The sequence below is a fragment of the Neofelis nebulosa genome, chromosome 3 (assembly GCF_028018385.1).
Source record: "Neofelis nebulosa isolate mNeoNeb1 chromosome 3, mNeoNeb1.pri, whole genome shotgun sequence".
In the NCBI taxonomy this organism is placed as follows: Eukaryota; Metazoa; Chordata; class Mammalia; order Carnivora; family Felidae; genus Neofelis; species Neofelis nebulosa.
The window spans coordinates 7,836,656-7,859,265 of NC_080784.1; the positions used below are offsets into that span (position 1 = coordinate 7,836,656).

Consider the following 22,610-nt stretch of genomic DNA (forward strand, 5'->3'; position numbering starts at 1 on the left):
TGGCAGGTTTCTTACAATGCAAACATGGTCTCGTCTCATAATAATTGTATTTCTAGATATTTATCCATCTGGACTGAAAACTTATACCCACACCATAACAGCACACCAATATTTATAGCAACTTTATCATGATGGCCCCAAACTGGAAGGAGCCGACACGTCCTTCAGTGGGTGAATATATAACCAAAACGTACAACCGTGAAATGGAATAGTATCCAGTGATGAAAAAACAATGAAGTATGAAGCCACATGAAGACATGGATGAAGGTTACATGCATATTTCTCAGTAGAAGAAGCCAGTCTGAAAAGGACACATACTGTATTATCTCTATGATCTTGGAGAAGATGCAAAACTATAGAAATGCTAAATAGATGAGTAGATTCCCGGGATCTGTGAAAGGAGAAGATTGAATAAGTGAAACATTCTAAATGACTCTTTAATGGTGGTTACCTGCCCCTATGCATTTGTCAAATCCCTTAAGATTTTACAGCAAAAATGGTGAATCTTAATGAGTTTAAATTTGAAAATAATCCTTTGGGAACTAGCTTAATCCCAAAATGGAATAAGAATGTTACAGAATGAATTTGCTAAAAAGTATGAAACAAAGAAACTGTAGGTGGAGGAAGGATGGGGCTGGCCTAAGTAACTTGGAATGAGTGGAATCTGTAAGACCAAAACCAAAAGGAATTGTTACATAAACAGTGTACTCAACTTGATAAAGTTCTTTCCCAGGGAGGTACTAGTTAACAATTCTGAAACCACTATACACATGAACTGGAATTTAACAATTAAAAAAGGATGGCGGATAGCAGGGGCCAGGTACCTCACTTTTAGGGTAGGAAGTTAGAGATAAGCATGGAAAGGAGGTTAGAATAATCCATGTTGGATACATCACTATGAACTAGTGCTTAGCTTAGCACAGATATAGATGACTTTCATAAACAATATTTATAGTTGGGTGTATATTCGTAGGTTAGCGCGTGCACACACACAGTTCCTTGCACTGTCCACTGAGAGGGTCAAGAAGCAATGGCACTCCGTAGCAACAAGCACATTTAGCTCTAGAACCTGGGTTTAATACTGGTCTCCAATAGGATGAACCAGGGCTCCTCAGAGAAATGGCTGATATTAGGACTGGGCAGGAAATGTACAGACAATCCTGAAGAACCTTGAGTTTCTAAAAAGGAAGTTAGTTAATAAAACAAAAAATAAAGATGAGGTTAAGCCAAAGGAAAACAAGAGCCGAATTAAAGATCTCCTAATGCCAAAGTTGAAATACTTTGGACAACAAAATAAAGTAGAATTGAATTCTGATTCAAAGTATAAAATCTGTAGATATGAATTGATGTGTATACATGAATGGGAAAGAATAGATAGTACTCATACCAAGAGCAAAAAAGTAACTGATTTATAACTTTGTTCTTCAAGGAGGTGGAACATAACTCCCCACTCCTTAAATGTGGGCTGTATACAGTGACTTCCTTCCAAAGAGTATGAATAGTAAGGATGGGAAAACAAGTAAATTCACAGTGGAGAAATCTGACAGCACTATTAAGTCATTTTGAAAGCATAGAGCCTTGATAAAGAAGTAATGAAAATGGCTATTTACCTCTGTTATCTTCCTCTCAATACCAAAAACCACAGACATTCTAATCATGGGGGGAAAAAATCAGATAAACCTGAATGGTAGTTCTAAAGACTGTCAAAGTCATCAAAAACCAAAATCTAAGAAAATGTCATAGCCAAGAGGATCCTAAGGAGACATGATGAATAAATATGATGTGGTATACTAGATGGGAGTCTGAACAGTAAAGATAAACCTACAGAAGTCGGAATGACGTATCGACTTTAGTTGGTGACATATTAATTCATAAATTGAGTCAAAAATGGCATAGTGGTACAAGATGATAAGAGAGGGAACTGGGTCTTAGGTATATGGGAAATATCTTTATATTTTTGCAAATTTTCTGTAAATTTATTCTGAATACAATCTATCCCAAAATTAAAAGTTTATTAAAAACTCCATTATAATTTTCTAACACTTACTTACATATTTGATTATTCCTACTATTAATAACTCGTAATTGACAGTGTACTAGTCATATTATCTATGTTTTTAATTTGGAAGAATTTTGACATAGATGGGTAAATAGAACTAATATATGATTGTGTATTGCATATGTTTTTTTGTGTGTGTGTGTGTGTGTGTGTGTGGTTCTGGTATAGTTGAGTTTATGTGTCTTACTCTCTAAAAATAGCTTTTCTAAGAGGGTCAGCATTCAGATTTTAAAATTCTCTGTCATATCTTGTCTCAACATTTCCAAAGGCTGATTTCAAGCACTTCTAATGGTGATTTGATTCATTGTAATTGGCTTCCTTACTCCAAAGGATTCTTGTTCTTCTGTGTTTCCAAGCACACTTTTAGCACAGTCAAATCTATCCAACTAAGAGAAACTTGTTAAGGTTTGTAAGAGTGTAAACAGAATGTAGCACCATGAAGATCTGATAGCTTTTCGTAGTGCTTACCCAAACAGGAGAGTTTTAAAAACATTTCATCTGAGTTTCGTAGATGGTGGTTTGCAGAGTAACAAAAAGTAAAAATGTCAGACTATTTTGTAAAAGCTTTCAGATGCTGTTATTTTTAGGGGGGAAAGAAATACCTCATAGTGTTATTGGAGGCCCAACCCTAGAAATGGTTGTAACTATAGTTGGCCTTACAAGCTACTATTAAGTTGTTATAGCTAACGTAGTTAATGATCACAAAAGATTTGCCTGTTATGTTTAACAAAATTCAAATGGAATTTCTAATGAGGAAATCACAGTAGGCCTCAAATACTGTTAAGAACATATGAAGCACGGGCACCTGGGTGACTCAGTCAGTTGAGTGTCCGACTTCAGCTCAGGTCATGATCTCAAAGTGCGTGGGTTGGAGCCCCGCCTCAGGCTCTGTGCTGCCAGCTCAGAGCCTGGAGCCTGCTTCCGATTCTGCCCCTCCTCCACTCACACTGTCTCTCTCTCTCTCTCTCTCTCTCTCTCTCTCTCTCTCAAAAATAAACATTAAAAAGATATTTAAAAAAAGGACACAGGAAGCAAAATGCATTTCATGCTTTTCCATTCTGCAACAGGAGTCATTCATTATGAACAATATACTAGATTATAAGGTATGTTCGCATAATCATAAAATATCAACAGTCAAAATAGTTTATTGACTTTACTGATATGAAAGAAAAGCTGGAAATGATCTTATTATGAAGAAGTTAATGAAAGATGATTTTGATATAAAAGCGTACCTGGCATGAGCCATGACAACAGAGCAACTCTGGCAAGTGTATGCAAGGGTGGAAGCTGTTACCACCCTGTCTCCCTACACCCCATGGTTATGGGAGATCTGTGCTCTGCTCAGCTCATTATTTGTATGCAAAATTTATTCTGTGCATTTAAGTAGGGTAGTCTTTTTAAATAGTGTACAAACAAAAGGTCCCCATTTTTTGTGTGTGAAATTGGTGAGCAGGTGGGATGTTCTCATGGGTTTGAAGACTACTTGACAAACACACAAGATGGGGGATCAAGCCAAATGCAGTCAGGGTGCTTCCTTCACAGATTAATGGCATCGATCAAATTAGTGACATGTATCAAATGTGTATGTTCAGAATACCATACTACAGTGATTAGTTGCATAGAAATTTATAATTAGCATAATGTGTTGCTTTAGCATGGTATTAGCATGGTATTTTGAACAATGTGGAGACATTGAAGAAAGCTTTCCAAGGAAACATCTCAATTTTTAAAAATATATATTCATGGAGTTCTTCTAGACCAGCCATGTTTGTAAATGCGTTACATGATTTAACTCATTCTGTTCTCAAAAGAGCCTATGAAATATTATCCACAATTAGTAAATGGTTAAATGATTTACTCAAAGCCCCACAGCTCCTAAATGGTAGACGTGGTCTTCAGACAATGTCTGGTTCTAAATCTGTTCCTGTAACCTCTGCCTTGTACTGCTGCTTCTCAAGCTAAGATCTGGATATAACACCCACCAGACTCTGAAGTCAGAAATAATTCTGTGTTCATCTCTGCATCCTGAGCTCTCAGACCAGTGCCTGGTATGTTTCATGTACACGGTTTTGATGAATAAATGAACACTCAAGGAGAATTCTCCAGAGAAGTGATACACTGAAATAAAACCTGTACTAGAGACATGAAAGCCAAGTATTGTGAAAGGTCTCAGGGTCCAGGACCTAACTTGGGCTGATAGAATTAAGACCGGTTTTATGAAGTGACATGTGAGCAGTGTTTGAAACGTATTAACCACAAGAATATTTGTGTAATGTGGAAAACAGCCTTGCCAAAGCTCTGAGTCTTGAATTGAGTTCTCCTGCTGGGTGTTAGTAAAATATACCAGGAGAAAACAATGTTAAGTTCCTCTGGGAGTTTGTATTCTACTTTTGGAAATGGAGGTAACTAAAGTATGGAGTAGGTTTAGGGTTCTACTAAATTTTTGTCCTGGGAAAACAAAAAACAAAAATCCAAAACTGCGGCAGCAGGGTATTTCCCATAATTCTTTCTTATAGGCCATAGATTAAGCTTTCCGCAGAGAAATGCATGCTAATAACTTTTTATGTTGTAGTGTGTCTAGAAAATAAAGGTAGGGGTATTTAAATATGTTATACCATGATGATGTGTGTTGTCTCTAAACACAAGGCAGTTAGTTGGGGTCTTCAGGAAGTAATAAAATGAAACTGAATCCTTGAGGATAAATTGTTGGTTATTCGGAATTTGGACACAACAGATAGCATTCCTTCTACATATTTACCTAATGTTAGTAAGATTTTTTAGAGAGTAGAGGTAAGTTAAAATCTTCAAATGCCAGGGGAAACAGAACTGGACTAGGAAAACAAAAATTGCAAAATTAAGTTGGAGAATGAGCTATTGATAGTTCAAATAATTGGGGGGATGCTTCATGAAGAACAAAAGCTATTTGATTTCAGTAAAACAGCAGTGTGATGTTCTAACTTGCCCACCTACTTTGCCACACTCCCCAGCTTTGTGGCAGCCGTGAGTGGCCCACGTTCCCGAAGCAGCCTTCTGGTGCCAGGGCAACGCAAACGTCGTTCTCAGGGAATCGTAGTTGTGCGTTTGGACCCGTCTGGGGGCTCCAGGAGGGACGGGCTCTCCTTTTGCGACGGCCTTAGAACTTTCTGGGGGCTGAAGGGCCCTCCTGGCTGGCAATGTCAAGAGCATCTCAATGAAATCTACTAGCTGCACTTGCAGGGATTGAGCACAGGGGCGGGAGGCAGGCAGACCAGGGAGCCCCTGAGGGAGGACGCTGGGAGATAAGCCTGCCGAGCGCCGAGGCATCTGAAGGCCACGCTGATGCCTGCGGTTGGACACGTGCTGGGAAAACGTGTGAGGGCACCACGCGAGTCCACCGTCAACACTGGAGCAGGTGCAGGGAAGGGTGGGACAGGGCCGACGTCCTGCCCAAGCCCTGGAGGAGAGCGCCTACAGAGTCAGTCTGCCGTGACTGGCGCTGCACCGGGGTGTTTTGGCTGCAGTTGTTGAAGGAGATCGGTCTCAAGTCACGAGGTGACCCCTGAGCTGACGGAACAGACTTCAGGGCCACACATGCCGAACAGCCGTTACAAAGAGTTGAGAAAATCACTGAACAAGCATAGTAACAACAGACCCTGGGACGGTAGGAGAATCTGATTTCTGAGGACAGCTTCTAATATTAAAAATATCCAGTATTCAGCATAAAATTATGAGTCATGTGAAGAAATCAGAAGGTATACCCCACCCTCGGGAAAAGAAGATCGGACAGATGCGGTCTCTGAGGAAGCATAGACCGTGCACGTGCTGGACAGAAGCTTCAGAACAGGTGTCTCCGTGAGGCTCAAAGGATTGAAGGAAACCAGAACGTCATTTCACCAAGTTGGGAGTTTCAATAACGAGACAGAAGTTATAGGACGGAATCAAATAGAAGTTCTGGAGCTGAAGAGCACAATTCCGAAGAGTACAATGACAAAAGGCTCCAACCCTGGATTTGAGCAGGCAAAAGAAATAACCAGTGAACACGAAGAAAAATCAGTTGAAATTATCACCTCATTTATAAATGAGCCAAAGATGGTCTCCGTATTTTTTATTTCTTTGCAGCAGACCAGGCCCATGAGCTTAAAAACCCACCAGTGCCAAACTCGCATTTTTACACCCAATTGTTGTAAACAGCTCGGATTAGCAGATTTTTAACCATTCAGAGCCTGCGTGCTGTGCATACTGACATTGCACCTGCTAGCCACTAGCCATAAAGGTAAACCGTGGACCGTCCAATCCTCTCAGCGCTGCTAGCCCCCGTAGATGTGACCCGGGGACTCCCTGTGTGCGAATGAGACTTCATCTGGACGCGAAGATGGCTCTTCCCCCACCCCGCCCAGAGCTCTGTTGCCAGCTTCCCCTTCTGGGTGGTGGCCCCACACGGTTTTCCTCTGGAATGAGTCAACTTGTGAGGGACTTCCCCTTACAGCAAGTTGTCAACGTGCCACCCAGACAAAGCTAGTTGTGTCACTCCATCACCTTGCAGTCATGGATTTTCCTTTATCTGCCCTGAAGTCCCTTGATCTCAGTACCGCGGCCCAGCACACTTCCATCCATAGGTCGGTGGAGATAAAGCCCCTCGGAACATGAGATCCTCTCAGAAGGGGGTGTGTGCATCAATCTTAGGGGTCCCAACTCTAGCACAGGCCCCACCCCCAGGAGGCACCAGGACGGATCCCTTCCTTCCTGGAGACACGCTGGGGCAGAGGGTGTGTGATTCCCAGCCAAGCCACCAGAAATGGTCTCAAATTTAGTTGGGGCTCAGGATTATAACTAAAATCAACTGTAGCATGGGGATAAGGTACATATTGTTATAAACAGATGAAATATAATACAACCTGTTTATATTTTTAAGAATGGTTATGAAATCTTTCAATATAAAAATAGGGCAGAGGGGTAAATTCACATCTCTGCTTATGCAATGTTCCTGGCAAATACAAAGTACCTATTACCTGTAATAACAACTTGGTGTATGTAGAACCGAGTTCTTAGTCTTTTCAGTAAGTCTGAAGATGAAAGCAGTAAGGTTAATTCTGCCTTAGAACTGATGAGTCACAGAAAGGTTCAGTAACAAGATCTCACTGGCTGTGACAGTGGAAATTAAAACCCATGAGGTTTGTCTCCAGGGTCTGAATTTCTAATCACTAATTTGTCCCCTTCATACCTCCCTGTGTCCCTGCCTGATCACAGACCTGCCTCTCCAGCCTGGGTGCCAAGATGTTGGACATTGACTGCTTATTGTCCTCGCACATGACTCACCCTGGCTGCAGGGTAAAATCACTGGTGGATAATTTTTAAAAATGATCTGGGGTGCCCAGGTGGCTCCACTGGTTGGGCGTCTGACTTTGGCTCAAGTCACGATCTCATGGTTTGTGAGTTTGAGCCCCGCATCAGGTTCTATTCTGACAGCCCGGAGCCTGGAGCCTGGAGCCTGCTTTGGATTCTGTGTCTCCCTCCCTCTCTCTCTGCTCTTCCCCTGCTCATGCTGCCTCTCTCCCTGTCTCTCAAAAAAAATTTTTTTAACGATCAGTTCCACCCAGAGATGTGCTCATTTAATTGGTCCCAGGCTAAGATTTTAGGATTGTGGCAGCTTGGGAAGAGAACATCCCCCCTTGAGGTTTAGGTCCAGTATTAGGGTTTGTTGAAGGGCAGAGCATTTCCAGGGCCTGGGACCAAAGCTGGGGAGACGGCCCCTGTGAGAACTTTCATTTTGTTTGGAGAAGAGTACGTTACATGTATGCCAAAGTCTTCTGTGATGTCTGACAGGTTGGGGGATTTTATGGTACTAGTTTTCTTTGCAGGACTGTTTGGGGGTACACGGCCAAAGCTCTGGAGCGCAGGTAGGCACATAACTCAGGACTCACTTGAGCAGATGTTAGGTATGGGTGTGGGTTGAACTCCTACCCCCAAAGAAGCTTTGTGGAAAAACTCCAAGGAATGTCATTGGTCTGGAAAGACCACTGCCTGTTTCCCTGGCCCCATGTGGTCACCTAGGGGCACAGGCAGGAGACAACCCTGCAGCTTACACTAATGTCCAGTAGGGTCCTGCCGGGCCAGGCCGAGTGTCCCTACTGTGTGCCACCAGAGGCAGCTGACGGTGACACGTTGGAAAGAGTGGACCTGATCTGTGTGAAAAAAACTGCTGGAGAAAGGGGGAGACATGGAGTCCTGCTGAGTCTCACCCACGTACCGAGGAGCGCAGGCTCGAGCCCCTGTTTACAACCGCGCAGAGAAAACTAGAACTTCACCAACATTAGATCTTTCAACAACAGGGTTTATTGTTTAAATATTTACAAGTAATAATCTATTGAAAAAATTTAATTTCTTACAAACTTCTGCATTCAGTATTCCGGATCACCTTACTATTCTGCACTTACATGCCACATTTTCCCCATGAATATTTTCTCAAAATCCTGAACTATTTGCTAAATTCTACGTCAAAAGTCTCTTTTAGAGGTTTTTGTCCCCCGACTTATTTTTCTGATGTGAAATCTAGCTGAAGTTACCTCCGCTTTGGTTTCACGACTGATGTCTCCTCAGGGTAAGAACTTTAACGTTGGCTAAGAAGGGAGTGACCACTGGATTCTCCTCTGCTGGTGACACTGCTCTGTAGGGTCTGTGTCCTCACATGCGCCACGGGGCTTCTCTGTGAGCCAAAGGGTTCCTGTAAGTCTTCACCGCGGTGTGACTTTTGGTGTTCCTCAAGAGCGTTCCTCCTCTTCCATCTGGGGCGAGCGTCTACTCAGACCTCATGAGCTTTCTTGGGCGCAGGCCTGGTGCCCGCTGAGCGGCGTGCACGGTGATTACCGACCTCGGGCTTCTCCCGTGCGGAGGTGCCGAGGCTGAGAGCCGTGGCTGCAAACCTGTCCCTTCCTCGCATTTACAGGGTGAGTGCGCTCGTGTCGCCTGTGGTCGGAGCACTGACCGAAGGTCTTGCCGCGTGGACGGCACACGGTGGATTTCTCCCAGAGAAGTTTGCGTGAGTCCGACGAATGAGACCGAACGACGTGCGAGTCCTGTGGCGCGTTTCAGTGTTAACTGCTGTGGTGGACGTGGCGCCCGCCTTCGTGACAGTCGTGCCACGCGGGTCATGTGAGGTCAGGACATTTGCCGAAGGCATTCCTAATTTTCTCTCCGTTGTGGGTGCCCTCGTGTCGTCTCAGGGCGGAACACTGACTGAAGGCTTTCCCACAGAGGTGGCACTCGTACGGTTTCTCCCCAGTGTGCGTTCTCTCGTGCCGTCTGAGGGCAGAGCATTTACTGAAGGCTTTCCCACACAGGTGGCATTCGTACGGTTGCTCCCCCGTGTGTGTTCTCTCGTGCTGTCTGAGGTTGGAGGACTGGCTGAAGGCTTTCCCACACAGGTGACACTCGTACGGTTTCTCTCCAGTGTGAGTCAGATTGTGTTTTCTAAGGTCAGAGCTTTGAATGAAGGCATTCCCACAGAGACGGCATTCGTAGGGCTTCTCTCCGGTGTGCGTCATCTCGTGTCTCCTCAGGCTGGAGCAATTGCTAAAGGCTTTCCCACACAGATGGCACTCACATGATCTACCTCTAGTGTGAAGGTGCTTGTGTTGATTAAGGTACGACTCACTAGCGGATTTTTGACACTGTTTACTGACACAGGGGGTCTTTTCTGTGGGAGTCAACAGACGCCGAGTCACCATGAAGCTGCGAGTGAAATCTTCTTCCAAGTCACTGCATTCAAAGGGATCCTCTGGTGAAGGAGACTTCTGCTTTGGGGAAAGAGGTGGAAGGTTGGTAAAGCTTTGCCTGTGTCCATACGTTCCCTTCTCTATAGGAATAGAAATCGTTCAGTGATGGTCTCCAATCAAAATTCAGTATTACTTGCATACACATGATAGGTTATTCCCCTGCATACATGAAGATTTTCCCTTTTGTAGCATCCCAACCGCAGAGCTTATTACCTGATTTTAGAGACCTTAACATGTTTCAAAGACTAGGCATATGATCAGTGTTTATGAACTTTTGATCAATGTTTAAAAACTTTTTCTTAAAGATCTCAGGTTTTGGATTTGAGCTCAGATTCATTAAACCTTTTGCTCAAAAACAAAAGGCTTAATCCCAATTTAATGTAAATTAGGCTATTGTGCTCAATTACTAACATCCTATTTCCAGGTCTTTGAGTGAGCTGGGTGACTACCCCTGGAACTCACCTCTGGTGTGACCGTAGATGTGTCCTTGCTGCTGATACGCTGTGGGGCTATCATGTCTTGTTCTTTAAGGGCACTTTCCCCACCTAAAACAATTGAAAAAAACACAAATATTTCGAATGGCATTAGGGGAATGAAAATGTTGAAAAGCACCAAGACCCATGGGATTAGGATGGGGGCAAATAAATCAAGGGATGGAATACTCCAGGAATACTAAGTAATTGGCAAGTGAAGATTTCAAATTGAATTATAAAAAAATTCTAAGGGAGAGAAGTTGGGTAGGCAGTGTGAGTTACTGCGTGAAAATTTAACTGTGATAAGTACATGAATATGCTCTCCCTAAAGCCAAAAAAAGACAGTGGCAGGAGGAAACATGAACCGTGCCTGTCACATGAGAGGAATAATGGTAACTGAAGAATTCTGCCCCAGTGTCCTTCCTCGCATTTTAGGAAGCATCCCTCACTGGACAAGACCTTCAGCCGGCATTTCCAGGAACATGCTCCCTACTGAGTAGGCACATCGCCTACTAAGCACAGGTCCCTGCGGCTCACCTGGACCCTGGCTTTGGAGAGATCCGCTTCCTTCAGCCCACAGCTCTTCTCCCTGCTCCAGCTGGAAAATCACATCTGACTGGCAATGTTGGTACCCTGGTCATTGAAAAAAGGTACATGGATTTTGAATTCTGTGCTGATAAAAGTCCTCTCCTTCCCCGAAGCTAGTAATTATCAAGTCCAGGACAGGCTACTGAGGAAGGACAAGGACAACACTGAAGTTCACCCCAGGCACAACTTGGATAGAAAAGAACACTGACATCCAGACAGTGTGTTCACAACAGTGAAGACCTCTGGATGCTGATGTCTGTGCCCAAAGCTCAAAGAACGCCAGTCAGTCAGTCTGCATTACACACTGAATATCTCCAGAGTGGGTTGAATATTATTTTCAAACAGACACCAATAAACATAAGCTCTACAAGAATAACCAAGTTCTATTGTTTTCATTAGTCTGCTTTCAACTCTTGCCACAGTGACTAGAGCAGAATAATTATTTAGAAAATGTTTAATCAGCTTATTTCTACATTCAGAAATACTGAGTTCCCAGTTTTCTTTGTGTTAGAGACTGAGTAGCAACAAAGACATTAAATTGTGGCTAAGATTACATTCTAGTGGGGTGACAAACTAGATGGAGCAAAATACAAAGAAATAACTTATTTTTCAAGGAAGGTCTATGAAAGATTCAGGGAAGAGTGTGGAGTGGGTATGTCGAAGCTATTCCAGATCCCTGTGGACGGACGGACTGACTACCTCCCGACCCACCCATCTGTATACGTATACATACGTACAGATACACACATACGTACTGGCAGACTCACCCAGGGAGACCAGATGACGTATGTTTTCCAGCATCACATCTCTGAACAGCTTTCGCTGGGATGCATCCAGTAGGGCCCACTCTTCCTGGGTGAAGTCTACAGCTACATCTTCAAATGTCACTGATTCCTGAAACATCATGGATATTCCGGTTTAGACCGAGCACTCCCAACAGGCATCCAGAGTAGGAGGGTTGAACTGACAGCTCTGAGGAAGGGGGTGGAGGCGCCGGGTGTGTCGAAAGATCAAACTGAACGTGGGGTTCCGTCAGCTCATTCTCACTACCGAATTGGCAGCTGCCTTTCAGATTCATCACAGAGATACATCCAGTCTGAAGCAATAAAACTTCTTTATAAGGGGGTATCACGTGAAGTGTGACATAATATTACCTGGAACTTTAAAAAAAACAACAACAACTGGTATTTCTAGGGGCTCCTGGCTGGCTCAGTCAGTAAAGCAGGTGACTCTTGACCTCTGGATTGTGAGTTCAAGCCCCACACTGGGTGTGAAGCCTACTTACAAAAGTAAATACATAAAATAAAGACAAAGTCTAAAATAAAAACTGGTAATGATGGTTTCTGATATGTGATTATAAAACTGGCACTTGAAAATTAATAACTAAAACTCACTTTCTGGTAATTTCAAGTAACTTGACCAACTCACTGTAAGGCAAACAATAACCGTGACTTGTCTCTTTAAACCATGACGCCATTCCCATAGGTAAACATTTAATAAACTGTTACAAGTACTGGAAGATCTGATAAACTAATGTATGGAAGTTCTTCCTATCTAAGTAAACGTGTATTAAATGTAAGCCATTTGCCTGTTACTCCTTACATTGTCCCAAGAACCTTGAAACCGTCTCTAGCATTCTTCAAAAATGAACAGGTTTCATAAATAACTTGGTAAAAATAGTGTCGTCTCGCTCATCTCTATGGGACGCAGATATTCATAATAAAGGACAAGGTCAGAAGGCTCAGCAGCAAAGCCAGGGACCTCTGAGACGGCTGTGCTGGGGGACAGTCCTGGCCTGACCGGTTCTGTGCCATGAGGACTCCCAATCCCAATCTTCTCTGGGACCTCAGACACCAGTTATCACCGTCTCCTATCTGGTCCTTCTGCTAAAGGATAACAGAAGTCTCTTGACTGGTTTTGGTTTATTTAATTCTTAAAAAGTTTCTGCAGGATCTTAAATTGTACTCTACTCCCTTGTCCTGAGTATATAGCCACAGTTATGGAAATAATACTCTCTATACACTAATTGCAGCTAAGAAATATTTTCTTAAAAGGTTAATTAATTACAGTAAGGCAAAATGTGTGACTGGGAACATGAATGATAGTGAAAAGTTAGTTCTCTTTTTAAGAAGTTTCCAAAAGTACAAATACACTCTATCAAAACTTTAAAACTGGACAGAATGAGTGACTCTTCATGCCTTTTCTGGCCTAAACTTTTCTCGTGCTCCTTTCACACCCAAAGACCCCAACCAGGACCTGTAACACTGGACTGTCAGAACCCACCTCCCTACTGGACTACAGTGTTGCCCTCCTGGCTCATCTCTTCATCACAACCCTTTACAAAGGACCATTATAGCCAACAGCGTGATTAGTGAGTGAATCATTTCCCGGTAAGGATATGAACTAAGTTAGAGAAAGGAATCCTTTCCCGGTAAGGATATGGACTAAGTTAGAGAAAGAAAACTTCTTTCTTCTTTTCTGTAAATACATAAGCTTAATGGAGGCGAGAGTAAACTAGTGTGAGGTGGAAAGGTTATTAGTTACTGAGGAGTTCCTGACCCATTAGAACCATCCCAGAGTCCTGGGGAAATTTCACTGGAGCTCGAATCCCTGAATACTTCCTGACTGCACCTGGAATATCTGTGCCAATGGGAAAATCCCGCCCGTCAGATGGCACAAGGGTATAAGAGGAAAGAGTTGATCCCCACTCACCAGTGGCTGCATTGTCAATAACCCAGGTGCAGGTGTCTTTCTCTGGGTCCTCGCTCACTGGCAGTCCAAGCACTAAGCAGGCAAAGCTGAGGACGGAGAAAGAAGCCATGAGATGCAGTCCTGCACATAATGTCCAGTCTAAACTGTCATGAAGCCCTAAACCTTCACCTGGATGTGACACTCCCCACCCAGCCCCACCAACCTGCAGCGCACTCTACAAGAAATGCAGAGGACTCGCCTCCTCTCCCGTGGTCTAAAGTTAAGAAGACTGACTACAGTTGCTAAAAAAACAAAAAAAACCAAAAAAAAAAAACAAACATACAAATATAGATGTCTCAGGATAAGACCACCGAAAGTATTGAGTGTATATGGCAATCGGCCCACGGCATCCAGAGTTCTTCAGTTCCCTCTGTGACTCCAGAGCGTGGGGATCCTGGACTTTGGCCACACGTCGAGTCTGATTTCCATCTGGAGGTAAATACTCGACTTTCTCAGATTTCCTTATTCTCCTACACAAGCAGTGGTTGTCCAGCATCCATGGCAACCTTCTGGAGCCACACTGCCTTTCTGCTCTCCCTCAACTCCACCTCTGCGATCTGCCCCTCCCAGATGTGGATGTCAAAAAACTAAGTTTGTTTTATGATAGGATTACTCAATTCAAGGACTTACTCCATTTGGAGAGATCAATGGCACTCATTCTGCTCCCCTGCATCAGAAAGGAGGAGTATAGGAGTCAGAGCGTTCCTGTTATGTACTGTCCCAACCCTCCAGGTCAAGGACACTTAGGTAACTTGGAATGGCTGGGGTTCAGGAGGATATCTAGCTACTCTTTGATTATTTTAGCTAAGTGGTAGCACAAGGCCTTGAAATCCGATTCTGTATGAATCTTCATTAGCTGCACTATCCTGCATCACACACACCACATACACGTATACGTACATGCACATTTACATATATACACAAATGTGTGTGAAAGACAGAGAAAGCCATTTATAAACTGTAAATTCTCCCCTAAAATACCAATAATAATTAAATGTATTTCATGGGAAAATGACGACAATGTGTCATAAGCAAAAATAGGATAACTCACCCATTTGTACCTGAGGTCCAGAAAAAGAGGGAAAAAAAGGAAATTTGTATCAAATGTGACTCTGGATATTTACATGATCCACTTATTTAATCCTCACAATAAACTGGTGATTTTAATTGATTTACTAATTTAACAAAAAACCCGAAGAGAAGAGGTTCAAAACACTTTCTGTATTTTAATCTTGTTCTGCCTGTCTCCCATGCTCAATCCTTAAGAATCACACCCCATGCCTGGGTTTAACCTGGAAAATCATGTCAGTTCTGACTTAATGAGAAGCCCTCCGCTGTTACTACAACGTCCTCTTCCTACTTTTTCAAGAAACACACCCCACACTCAGGTCTGTGTGCGCGGGAACCGACAGCAGGTGACTTCCGTGCACCTGCCTTTTCTGTGGCCAAATGTGACTCACGTGGCAAAGAAGCCGATCCCTGCCTAACACCAGCACCACCACTCCTAGGGCTTTTCCAACGTGTCTGGCATCTCTACCTTGGAGAAGTGAATCATTCTTCCACACTCCATAAATACTTCAAATCTGCAGGCTCTTCAATCTACACGTTCTCCCCTTTCAAAAGACATGATTCTTCCCTACTACAATACTGTGTTAGTTTGCTCAGGCTGCTGTAACACAGTACCACCAACCGAGGGGCTTAAACAACAGAAGTGTATTTTCTCATGAATCTGGCCGCTGCACGAGACCAAGGCCTCCCCACCCAGTGTGCTCACAGCTGTTCTCTCCCTGTGTCTCCACACTCTTGCTTGCCACACATCGGTGACATCAGTCCCTCTTCCTGCAAAGACACCAGTCAAACGGACTCTGAGCCCACCCCACTGACCTCATTTTCCCTTAGTTACCACTTGTGAGGCCCAATCTCCAAATACATTCTTAGGGTTGGGACTTCAACATTTGACTTTTGGGAACACAAAATTCAACCTATAACAGAGATGAATTTACATACAGTGACATTCTGCCTCAGTTTTCCCCACAAGTCCTACATTCATGTCCACTGGTTATTTTTTTCTATCAAATTGAAGTCCTGTTGCCTCTAAGTCCAGTGTGTCCAACTGAATTCCTTTCTCCTGTTTTGTTCAGAACTATATTATGAACTCTCCTTTCCCCAAAACATGTCCATCTCTCCACAATCACCTATCTCCTCATTGACGCTCATTATCTCTCTCGTAACTTGAAGCAAAAATCTCCTCTGGACGGATTTTCTCTCCAGCCCCTGGCCTTCCATCCTCCCTTCAGAGCCGAACCGGAAGTGCTGGTGTCCCTCACTCACGTCGTCCCCTCCCTCCGACTTACAAAGACCACCAATGATTACTTTGTAAGTACACGTTGTTAATATCACTGTCTCCATAAATAAATCCTTAGGTGGAAATGAGGAGGAGTTAAACCCTGACCTCCTTTTCCGAACATCTTGCTGCCGTTACCCGACACTTTAAGTCTCCTCTACAATCGGTCCTTCTCCCATGTCCTCTGCAAAGAATTCCTCAATCCTGTCAGAATGTCTCGAGACTTCACGTGAGCTCCTGCTCTCCTTTTATACCATGTCCTGGTAGGCTCACGCATTTCTTCAACTGCTCCACATTTTTTCTGTTGCTGTCCCTAAATTGAAAGTAACCAATTTCTTGTCTGGATTCCATTTCTGAATGATCACCTCTGCCTGCAAACGTACATACACCTAAAATGAAATATTTCCCAGGACAGTAACTCCACCGCTCGAAACATCAAATGTATTCCTCCTCTGTCTGAATCTTAGCTAATGGCTCCATCTGAGTGTTGGTATTGTAAATGCCTTCATCCATCCGACGAACACACTGCTATTATTTCTAAACTGGCCACTGGTGTCATTCTTCATTTCCACCTCCATCCACGAACGTCCTGCCCCATACTCCTCCTCCTCCAGTTTCAGTCTGCATCTCAATTATACAGAGACACTTTCACTAAACTCCAACCAGAGTAAGCCTCTCCCTTGCCCTCCGCCTTGACTTAAACAGAACTACTGCCCTTTCAGGTCCCTCATGAAATTTGTTGTTATATATTTACTTACTTATGCTGTCCTCTCGATGGTCTAAATGCGGAAAAACGCACCTATGAATGGTAGAGTTAGGCAAGTCCCCTCTGATCGTTACATCTGAATTATGAAAACAGAGAAATTCTATGCCCACAGTAAGGAAACCTCCCCCCAAATGCCTGTGGTCAGATAAACCATCATTTTCTGATTATAAATTCCTCTCTGAAATACAGGAGTCAGTCTTTTCTGGTATAAATTCTCTCCAATACTTCCCCAGACCCAAACAGATGGAAAAGCTAACAAAGCCAACTCTTTGAGGATGCAGCCACCACACAAAGACCCTCAGAGTTTCTTTCTAGTTCTAGACAGATCACTCTTTCGATGGTGATCCGTCTTTATAAGCAGTTGACAATGTCATCAGTAACGTAAACCAAAAGACATACCCTGGCCAGTCTGGATGACAGTCAATATAAATCTAATTGAGGCATGCCTTTTTTTTCTAATTAGGTAAATCATATAGATGCAGTTAAGGAAAAAAAGATGATGCTTTTTTTTGTTTCTAACAATACTTTTTAGACTCATGTTAGGTTCACTGCAAACTGAGCATAAGATACAGACAGTTCCCATATACCTCCTGTCCCCACAAAAGAACGGCCTTCCCCACTATCAATATACCACCAGAGTGCTACATTTGTCACAATTCATGAACCTACAGTGATACATCATTATCACCCAAAGTCCTTAGTTTTATACTAGCGTTCACGCTTGGTGTTGTAAATTCTACTGGTTTTGAAAAACATACAATGACATGTATCCACTGTTACAGTATCATCAGAAGATTTTCACTGGCCTAAAAATCCTGTACTCTGCCTATTCATCCCTGCCCACCACCCAATCCCTGGCCACCAATGATTGTTTTACTGTCTTCATAGTTTTACCTTTTCCAGAATGTCATATAGTTGGGATCATACAGTATGTCTTTTTCAGATTGGTTTCTTTTACTTAGTAACAGGCATTTAAACCTCCTCCATTTTCACTGGCTTAAAAGCTCATTTCTTTTTACCACTGAATAATTTCTACAGTTTGGCTATACTACGGTTATCCATCACCTACTGAAGGAAGGAACTTGGTTCCTTCCAAGTTTTGGCAATTACAAATAAAGCTGTTCTAAAACAACCACGTGTAGGTTTTTGTGTGGACCTACATATTCCAACTCATTTGGATAAACAAGAAACATGACTGCTGGATCACATGGTAAGAGTCTGTTTAGTTTTGTAAAAAAAAAAAACCTCCCACTATCTTCCAAAGCAGCTGTACCAGTTTGCATTCCTACCAGCAATGAAGGAGAGTTCCTGTTGCTGTGTATCTTTACCAGCATTTGGTGGTGTTGGTATTTTGGATTTTTCCCCTAGAATTCTAATGCCATGCAGTGGTACTCTCATTTTTATTTAATTTGTATTTCCCTAATGACATGATGTTGAACATACTTTCATATGCTTATTTTCTATCTTCTTTGGTGAGATGGCTGTTCAGATCTTTTGATCCCCCCCCCCTTTTTTAACGTTTATTTATTTTGAGAGAGAGAGAGAGAGACAGAGAGCAACTGGGGGGGAGGGTCAGAGAGAGAGACACAGAATCTGAAGCAGCTCCAGGATCTGAGCTGTCAGCATAGAGCCTGATATGGGACTCAAACTCAAGAGCCGCGAGAGCATGAACTGAGCTGAAATTGGATGCTTAACCGACTGAGCCACCCCACTTTTGCCAGTTTTTGAATGGAGTTGGTCATTTTCTTATTGTTGAGTTTTAGGAATATCTTATATTATGGTTAAGTCCTTTATCAGATATGTGTTTTGCAAATATTTTCTCCCAGTTTGTGGCTCTGTCTTCTCATTTTCTTCAGTATTGAAGCAGAAGTATTTAATCAAGTTCAACTTATCAGTTCTTTCATGGATCATGCCTTTGATGTTGTAGCCAAAATGTCATTGCCAAACTCAAGGTCACCTTGATTTTTTTCCTTTGGGAGTTGTATAGTCTTGTGTTTTATATTTAGATGTTATATATTTTGAGATAATTTTTTAGGAGTATAATGTCTGTGTCTAGATTTTTTTTTTTTTTTGGTATATGAATTTCAATTATTACCTGCCCTCTCACTGTTGAAAATGCTTTTTTTCTCCATTATATTTCTTTGTCAAATATCAGTTGACTGTATTTGTGTGGGTATACTTCTGGGCTCCCTGTTGTGTTTCACTGATATAGTTGTCTGTTTCACCAACAGATTATATAGTTTAATTCGTCATCCTTCTAAAGGTCTCAAAAGCAATCTTCATCCATCTTGTGGATTTGGGTTGTTACAGGCAACACTGGAGAGAAGCTAATGCGAGAGCTGTATGCTGCTCTTTATTTTCAAGAGGACTCGTCATGTGACATCTCTCAGGCTGTGAGCATCCTGGTGACTCCAGATAAATGAAACATTTGAGCTTAAAATATATATTTGGCTACCGAGTGTATATATTTTACTGTCAGGAAATAGAAAAACAAATCAGCATAGGTCTCTTCATCAGATTTAGTTGATTGATGCCTAACAACTGTAAAACCCTACAAGCTTCAAAGTATTAAGGCTTTCTAGAATAAATAACGTAGCTTCATTACTTATTTTACTATAAATAGGATGTGCTTTGTTTTTGAAAATAAGTTTCAAAGAAGTAGGACATATCTTAAGATACACGGAAATCTCGAGATCCAAAAGAACAGATTGTTTTTGAAGAAAAATCATTCAGTATACATTTTAAATACAAGCATTTGATTTAGAAAAAATTGTCATTTTCATCCTTGTCATCAGTATCACTGGCATTATCATCACCATCAAAAGCTAGTGTCCTAAGGCCAAAAGAACGTCGAACCAGGTCCTGCTGGAGCCAAACTGTTCAGAGGTCAAGGGCCAAGGCTCTGGTCTCAGCCCGCTGGGGCCCCAGCCAGGCTCCCCCACATGCTGGGTGATGGTTAAATTGAGATGGCCTTTACTCCCTCCTAGGACTATTGAGAGGTAAAAATGGGTTAATGAGTGTAACGTTTTCACACTGAGTCACTGCTGTAATTACTTGTATCGGGAGCAGCAAAGGCCAGCTGCAGCTAAGTAGGCAGGAGTACGTGGCGCGGAGGGTTTTGGATCCAAATGTGAACCACTCTCCACAGCTCCCTGAGCCCATGTTTTTACATCTGGCGTCTCCCACGTGTATTTGTCTTTTTTCATGGTCTTCCAGATAGACTGATCTTCTATAGACATAGAGCCCAGTAAATAACAGCAAACTGTTAACACAGAGGAAGCAGTAAAGAAACAAGCTACCTTATATTCCACAAAGTGCTGACAATGCCATGATAGCACTTTCTGAGCACAATTAAAAAAAATTAAATAGCCACAGTGCAGCAGTGAGGAAGACAATAGCCCAACATGAGCACCAAACTTATGGGGCTCCTGACTTAACACCAGTCACAGTCTTCCCTTTGGTCTGGGGTGGACACTGGGAGTCTGCATTTTGACAAGTACACCAGGGATCCTGATGTAGGAGTAGAACCCTGAAAATGTGACACAGTGGCCAATAAGCTAAAGACAGATTCTTAATACGGATTCAGGTCACCATAAGACACGGCCAGATTCATCACTCACTCATCCCTGGTTGAACTGAAATCATCTGCCTCACAGGCACTTGTCTCATTCATGGGCCACAGGCCAGCTGGCTTTACTGTCTCACCCGTGCACAGCCCTTTTACTAGAACTTCCTTCCCATCCCCCACTTGGCATTCTTGAACTTCCCCTTTAAGAATCTGATTACATATCATACCCCTTTGGGAGATGGGATCCCCTTCCCTGAACATTCAGTCTAATGTTGGTGCCAAACCTCCCCATTATCCCAGGAGGGCATTTAGGACACCTCCCTGCAACTGCCACCTTGACTGTCTTCTTCTCAGAGCTGTGTGAGCTGAAGACAGCAAAAACACTTGGCTTGGCTCATTATTGTCCCCGGGTCCCCATAAACTGTTTGGGATATGGAGAGAGATGATGCATGTTAAAAGTAGTGAGAGAACAATTCATATAAACAAAGCCTTCTGTTTTAGATCTATCAACACAGGACTAAACCTTAGTGCTTTGGCGGCACTATTCTCGCCTTCCGCCCTTCTACCAGAAACAACACTTTTAGCCTTCAAACGAAACGCAAAGGGATGGGACTAATTTATGGACGACGAAAGCTCCACTCCAGAGCGCAGGCTCAGGATCCTGGGGTTTTACGTCCCAGTGGGATAACCCCCCTCTGCGCTGATGGCAAGTCCTCTTTGGGGAATTTGTGGGGGTTTTTTCCTCCTCTAATTCACAGCTTGGTTTGCAAACTGACTTCAGTATCAACCTCCACAAGAAATAGCTGAAGAGACTTAAGGTCGAAGGTCTTCCTGGGATCCACAGGGCTGGCCCAGGGCTGGTGTCCAACTGGTCCTCAGAAAGTGGCTGGGAGATGGGGGGAGGTATCTCACTTAGGCACCGGCTGATGAATTATCTGCCGTCCATGTCTGTAGACAGTCCTGCCAGACTGCAGTATTAAACTGGAGACCCCCATATCCGTAGTCTGTGCAGGTGCCTGTGTGCATATGATGAGGCAGTTCTATCTGGGACAGCTGTAGAGCGAATGCTGGGTAAACAGCAGATTCTCCTAAGTGTTTTACCATGGAAATTCTTGGGCTTTGTTTTTAGATACAGAAAGATTTAAGTAAAATATTATTATATAGCGATGACTTTTCATCCAGAAAGCATTTGCTACGGACAAGTACATATAAATGCTTGAACATTCTCTAGAGAGCTCAATAAAAATACAACTTTTAAATTTGGTTTCGTAAAATTGTTTTAAAACATACATCAGCATTTATACTTTTCTTTTGTGCCTGTTATTTCTGTGAAAAGCAAATTTCCTTGATCAAATTAAGTAGATGTGAATTTTGTTCTTGCTATTATCTTATTTTCAATAAATAAAAATCACTGCGCCAATACTGCTGTTACGATAATACCTTAGGAGTTCAAAAATCTATTGTCTTAAGAAAATACAGAAAATGATGGAGTAAAATGGTGGAGGAGTGGGGAGGCCCTAAGCACACATCCTCCCTGGAACACAGCTAGATAAATATCAAATCATTCTGAACACCCAAGAAATCAATCATAACTCTCAGAGAACAAACCTGCACATCTAAAAACCAGAAAAATGACCCATGGAAGGAAGGAACTGCATAGAATTCGTGGGAGAAAAGAGCTGCAGGTGCTCCCCAGGGAAAGAAGCCCTGGTCTCAGTGGGAGTAGGGAGAGGAGGGAGAGGGAGAGAAAAAGAGGGGGGGGGCGTGTAAGAGGGAAAACATGCAAGGGACTGCTCAAGAAAATTTCTCCCCAAAACCTCAGACAAGGAAAAAGGACAGGGTTACAACACCACCAGTTTTCCAGAAACAGTGGAGCACACATTCCTAAGTTTCGGAGGTCTGTGACATTTCCAGATTCGCACCTGGGGAGCTGAGCAGTGGGACAGCAGAGCTGAGCCCCAACAGCAGGAGGCCTGAGGATCCCCAGGATCACATGGGGAGAAGCGGTTTGGCTGCTTGGAGTGCATCTGGGAGAGGTGATTCGGCCTCTCAATGGACACAGGACCCAGCAGGCAACATCCAAAACAAAGAAGCCAGGAGAGGTATGCAAACCCGGGCGCCAGCTGTGTGTTGTGATTTACAATAAATTTTGATCCACTGCATGATCCCGCGGCTGTCTTCTGTGACAAACTGGCACCACCAGCCGCAAGTCATCGTGACTGTCCCCAGAAGATCAGTGCAGGTCTGTGCTGTGGGGGGTCTCTGAAGTATGGGGTTTTGAAACACACCCGCACCTGATTTAAAACACAG

General features: G+C 43.1%; 1 protein-coding gene and 2 long non-coding RNA genes across 9 annotated transcripts in view; 2 read left to right on the plus strand and 1 right to left on the minus strand.

Moving 5' to 3' along the window:
• Window positions 1-8,348: 8,348 nt before the first annotated feature.
• LOC131506355 (zinc finger protein 705A-like) overlaps window positions 8,349-22,610 on the minus strand; it is a 31,892-nt gene continuing 17,630 nt past the window's right edge. For 3 of the 7 annotated variants that reach the window (XM_058719893.1, XM_058719895.1, XM_058719894.1), the window contains exons 4-8: window positions 13,584-13,669; window positions 11,639-11,765; window positions 10,821-10,916; window positions 10,273-10,355; window positions 8,349-9,831 (exon numbers count right to left, since the gene is read on the minus strand). In XM_058719893.1, the coding sequence (XP_058575876.1) occupies window positions 9,184-9,831; window positions 10,273-10,355; window positions 10,821-10,916; window positions 11,639-11,765; window positions 13,584-13,595 (966 nt within the window). In that variant the 5' untranslated portion in view covers window positions 13,596-13,669 and the 3' untranslated portion in view covers window positions 8,349-9,183. Of the gene's footprint in view, window positions 9,832-10,272; window positions 10,356-10,820; window positions 10,917-11,638; window positions 11,766-13,583; window positions 13,670-14,252; window positions 14,290-16,104; window positions 17,949-22,610 lie in introns of those variants that run through there. The other 4 variants (XM_058719897.1, XM_058719898.1, XM_058719896.1 and 1 more) reach the window with 4 other exon arrangements.
• LOC131506357 (uncharacterized) lies at window positions 9,760-13,869 on the plus strand. The gene is made up of 3 exons (XR_009258890.1): window positions 9,760-9,852; window positions 10,719-13,242; window positions 13,284-13,869. It is a non-coding gene; the product is annotated as an uncharacterized LOC131506357 (long non-coding RNA).
• LOC131506356 (uncharacterized) lies at window positions 13,901-20,614 on the plus strand. Its single transcript, XR_009258889.1, has 2 exons — window positions 13,901-15,998; window positions 18,964-20,614. It is a non-coding gene; the product is annotated as an uncharacterized LOC131506356 (long non-coding RNA).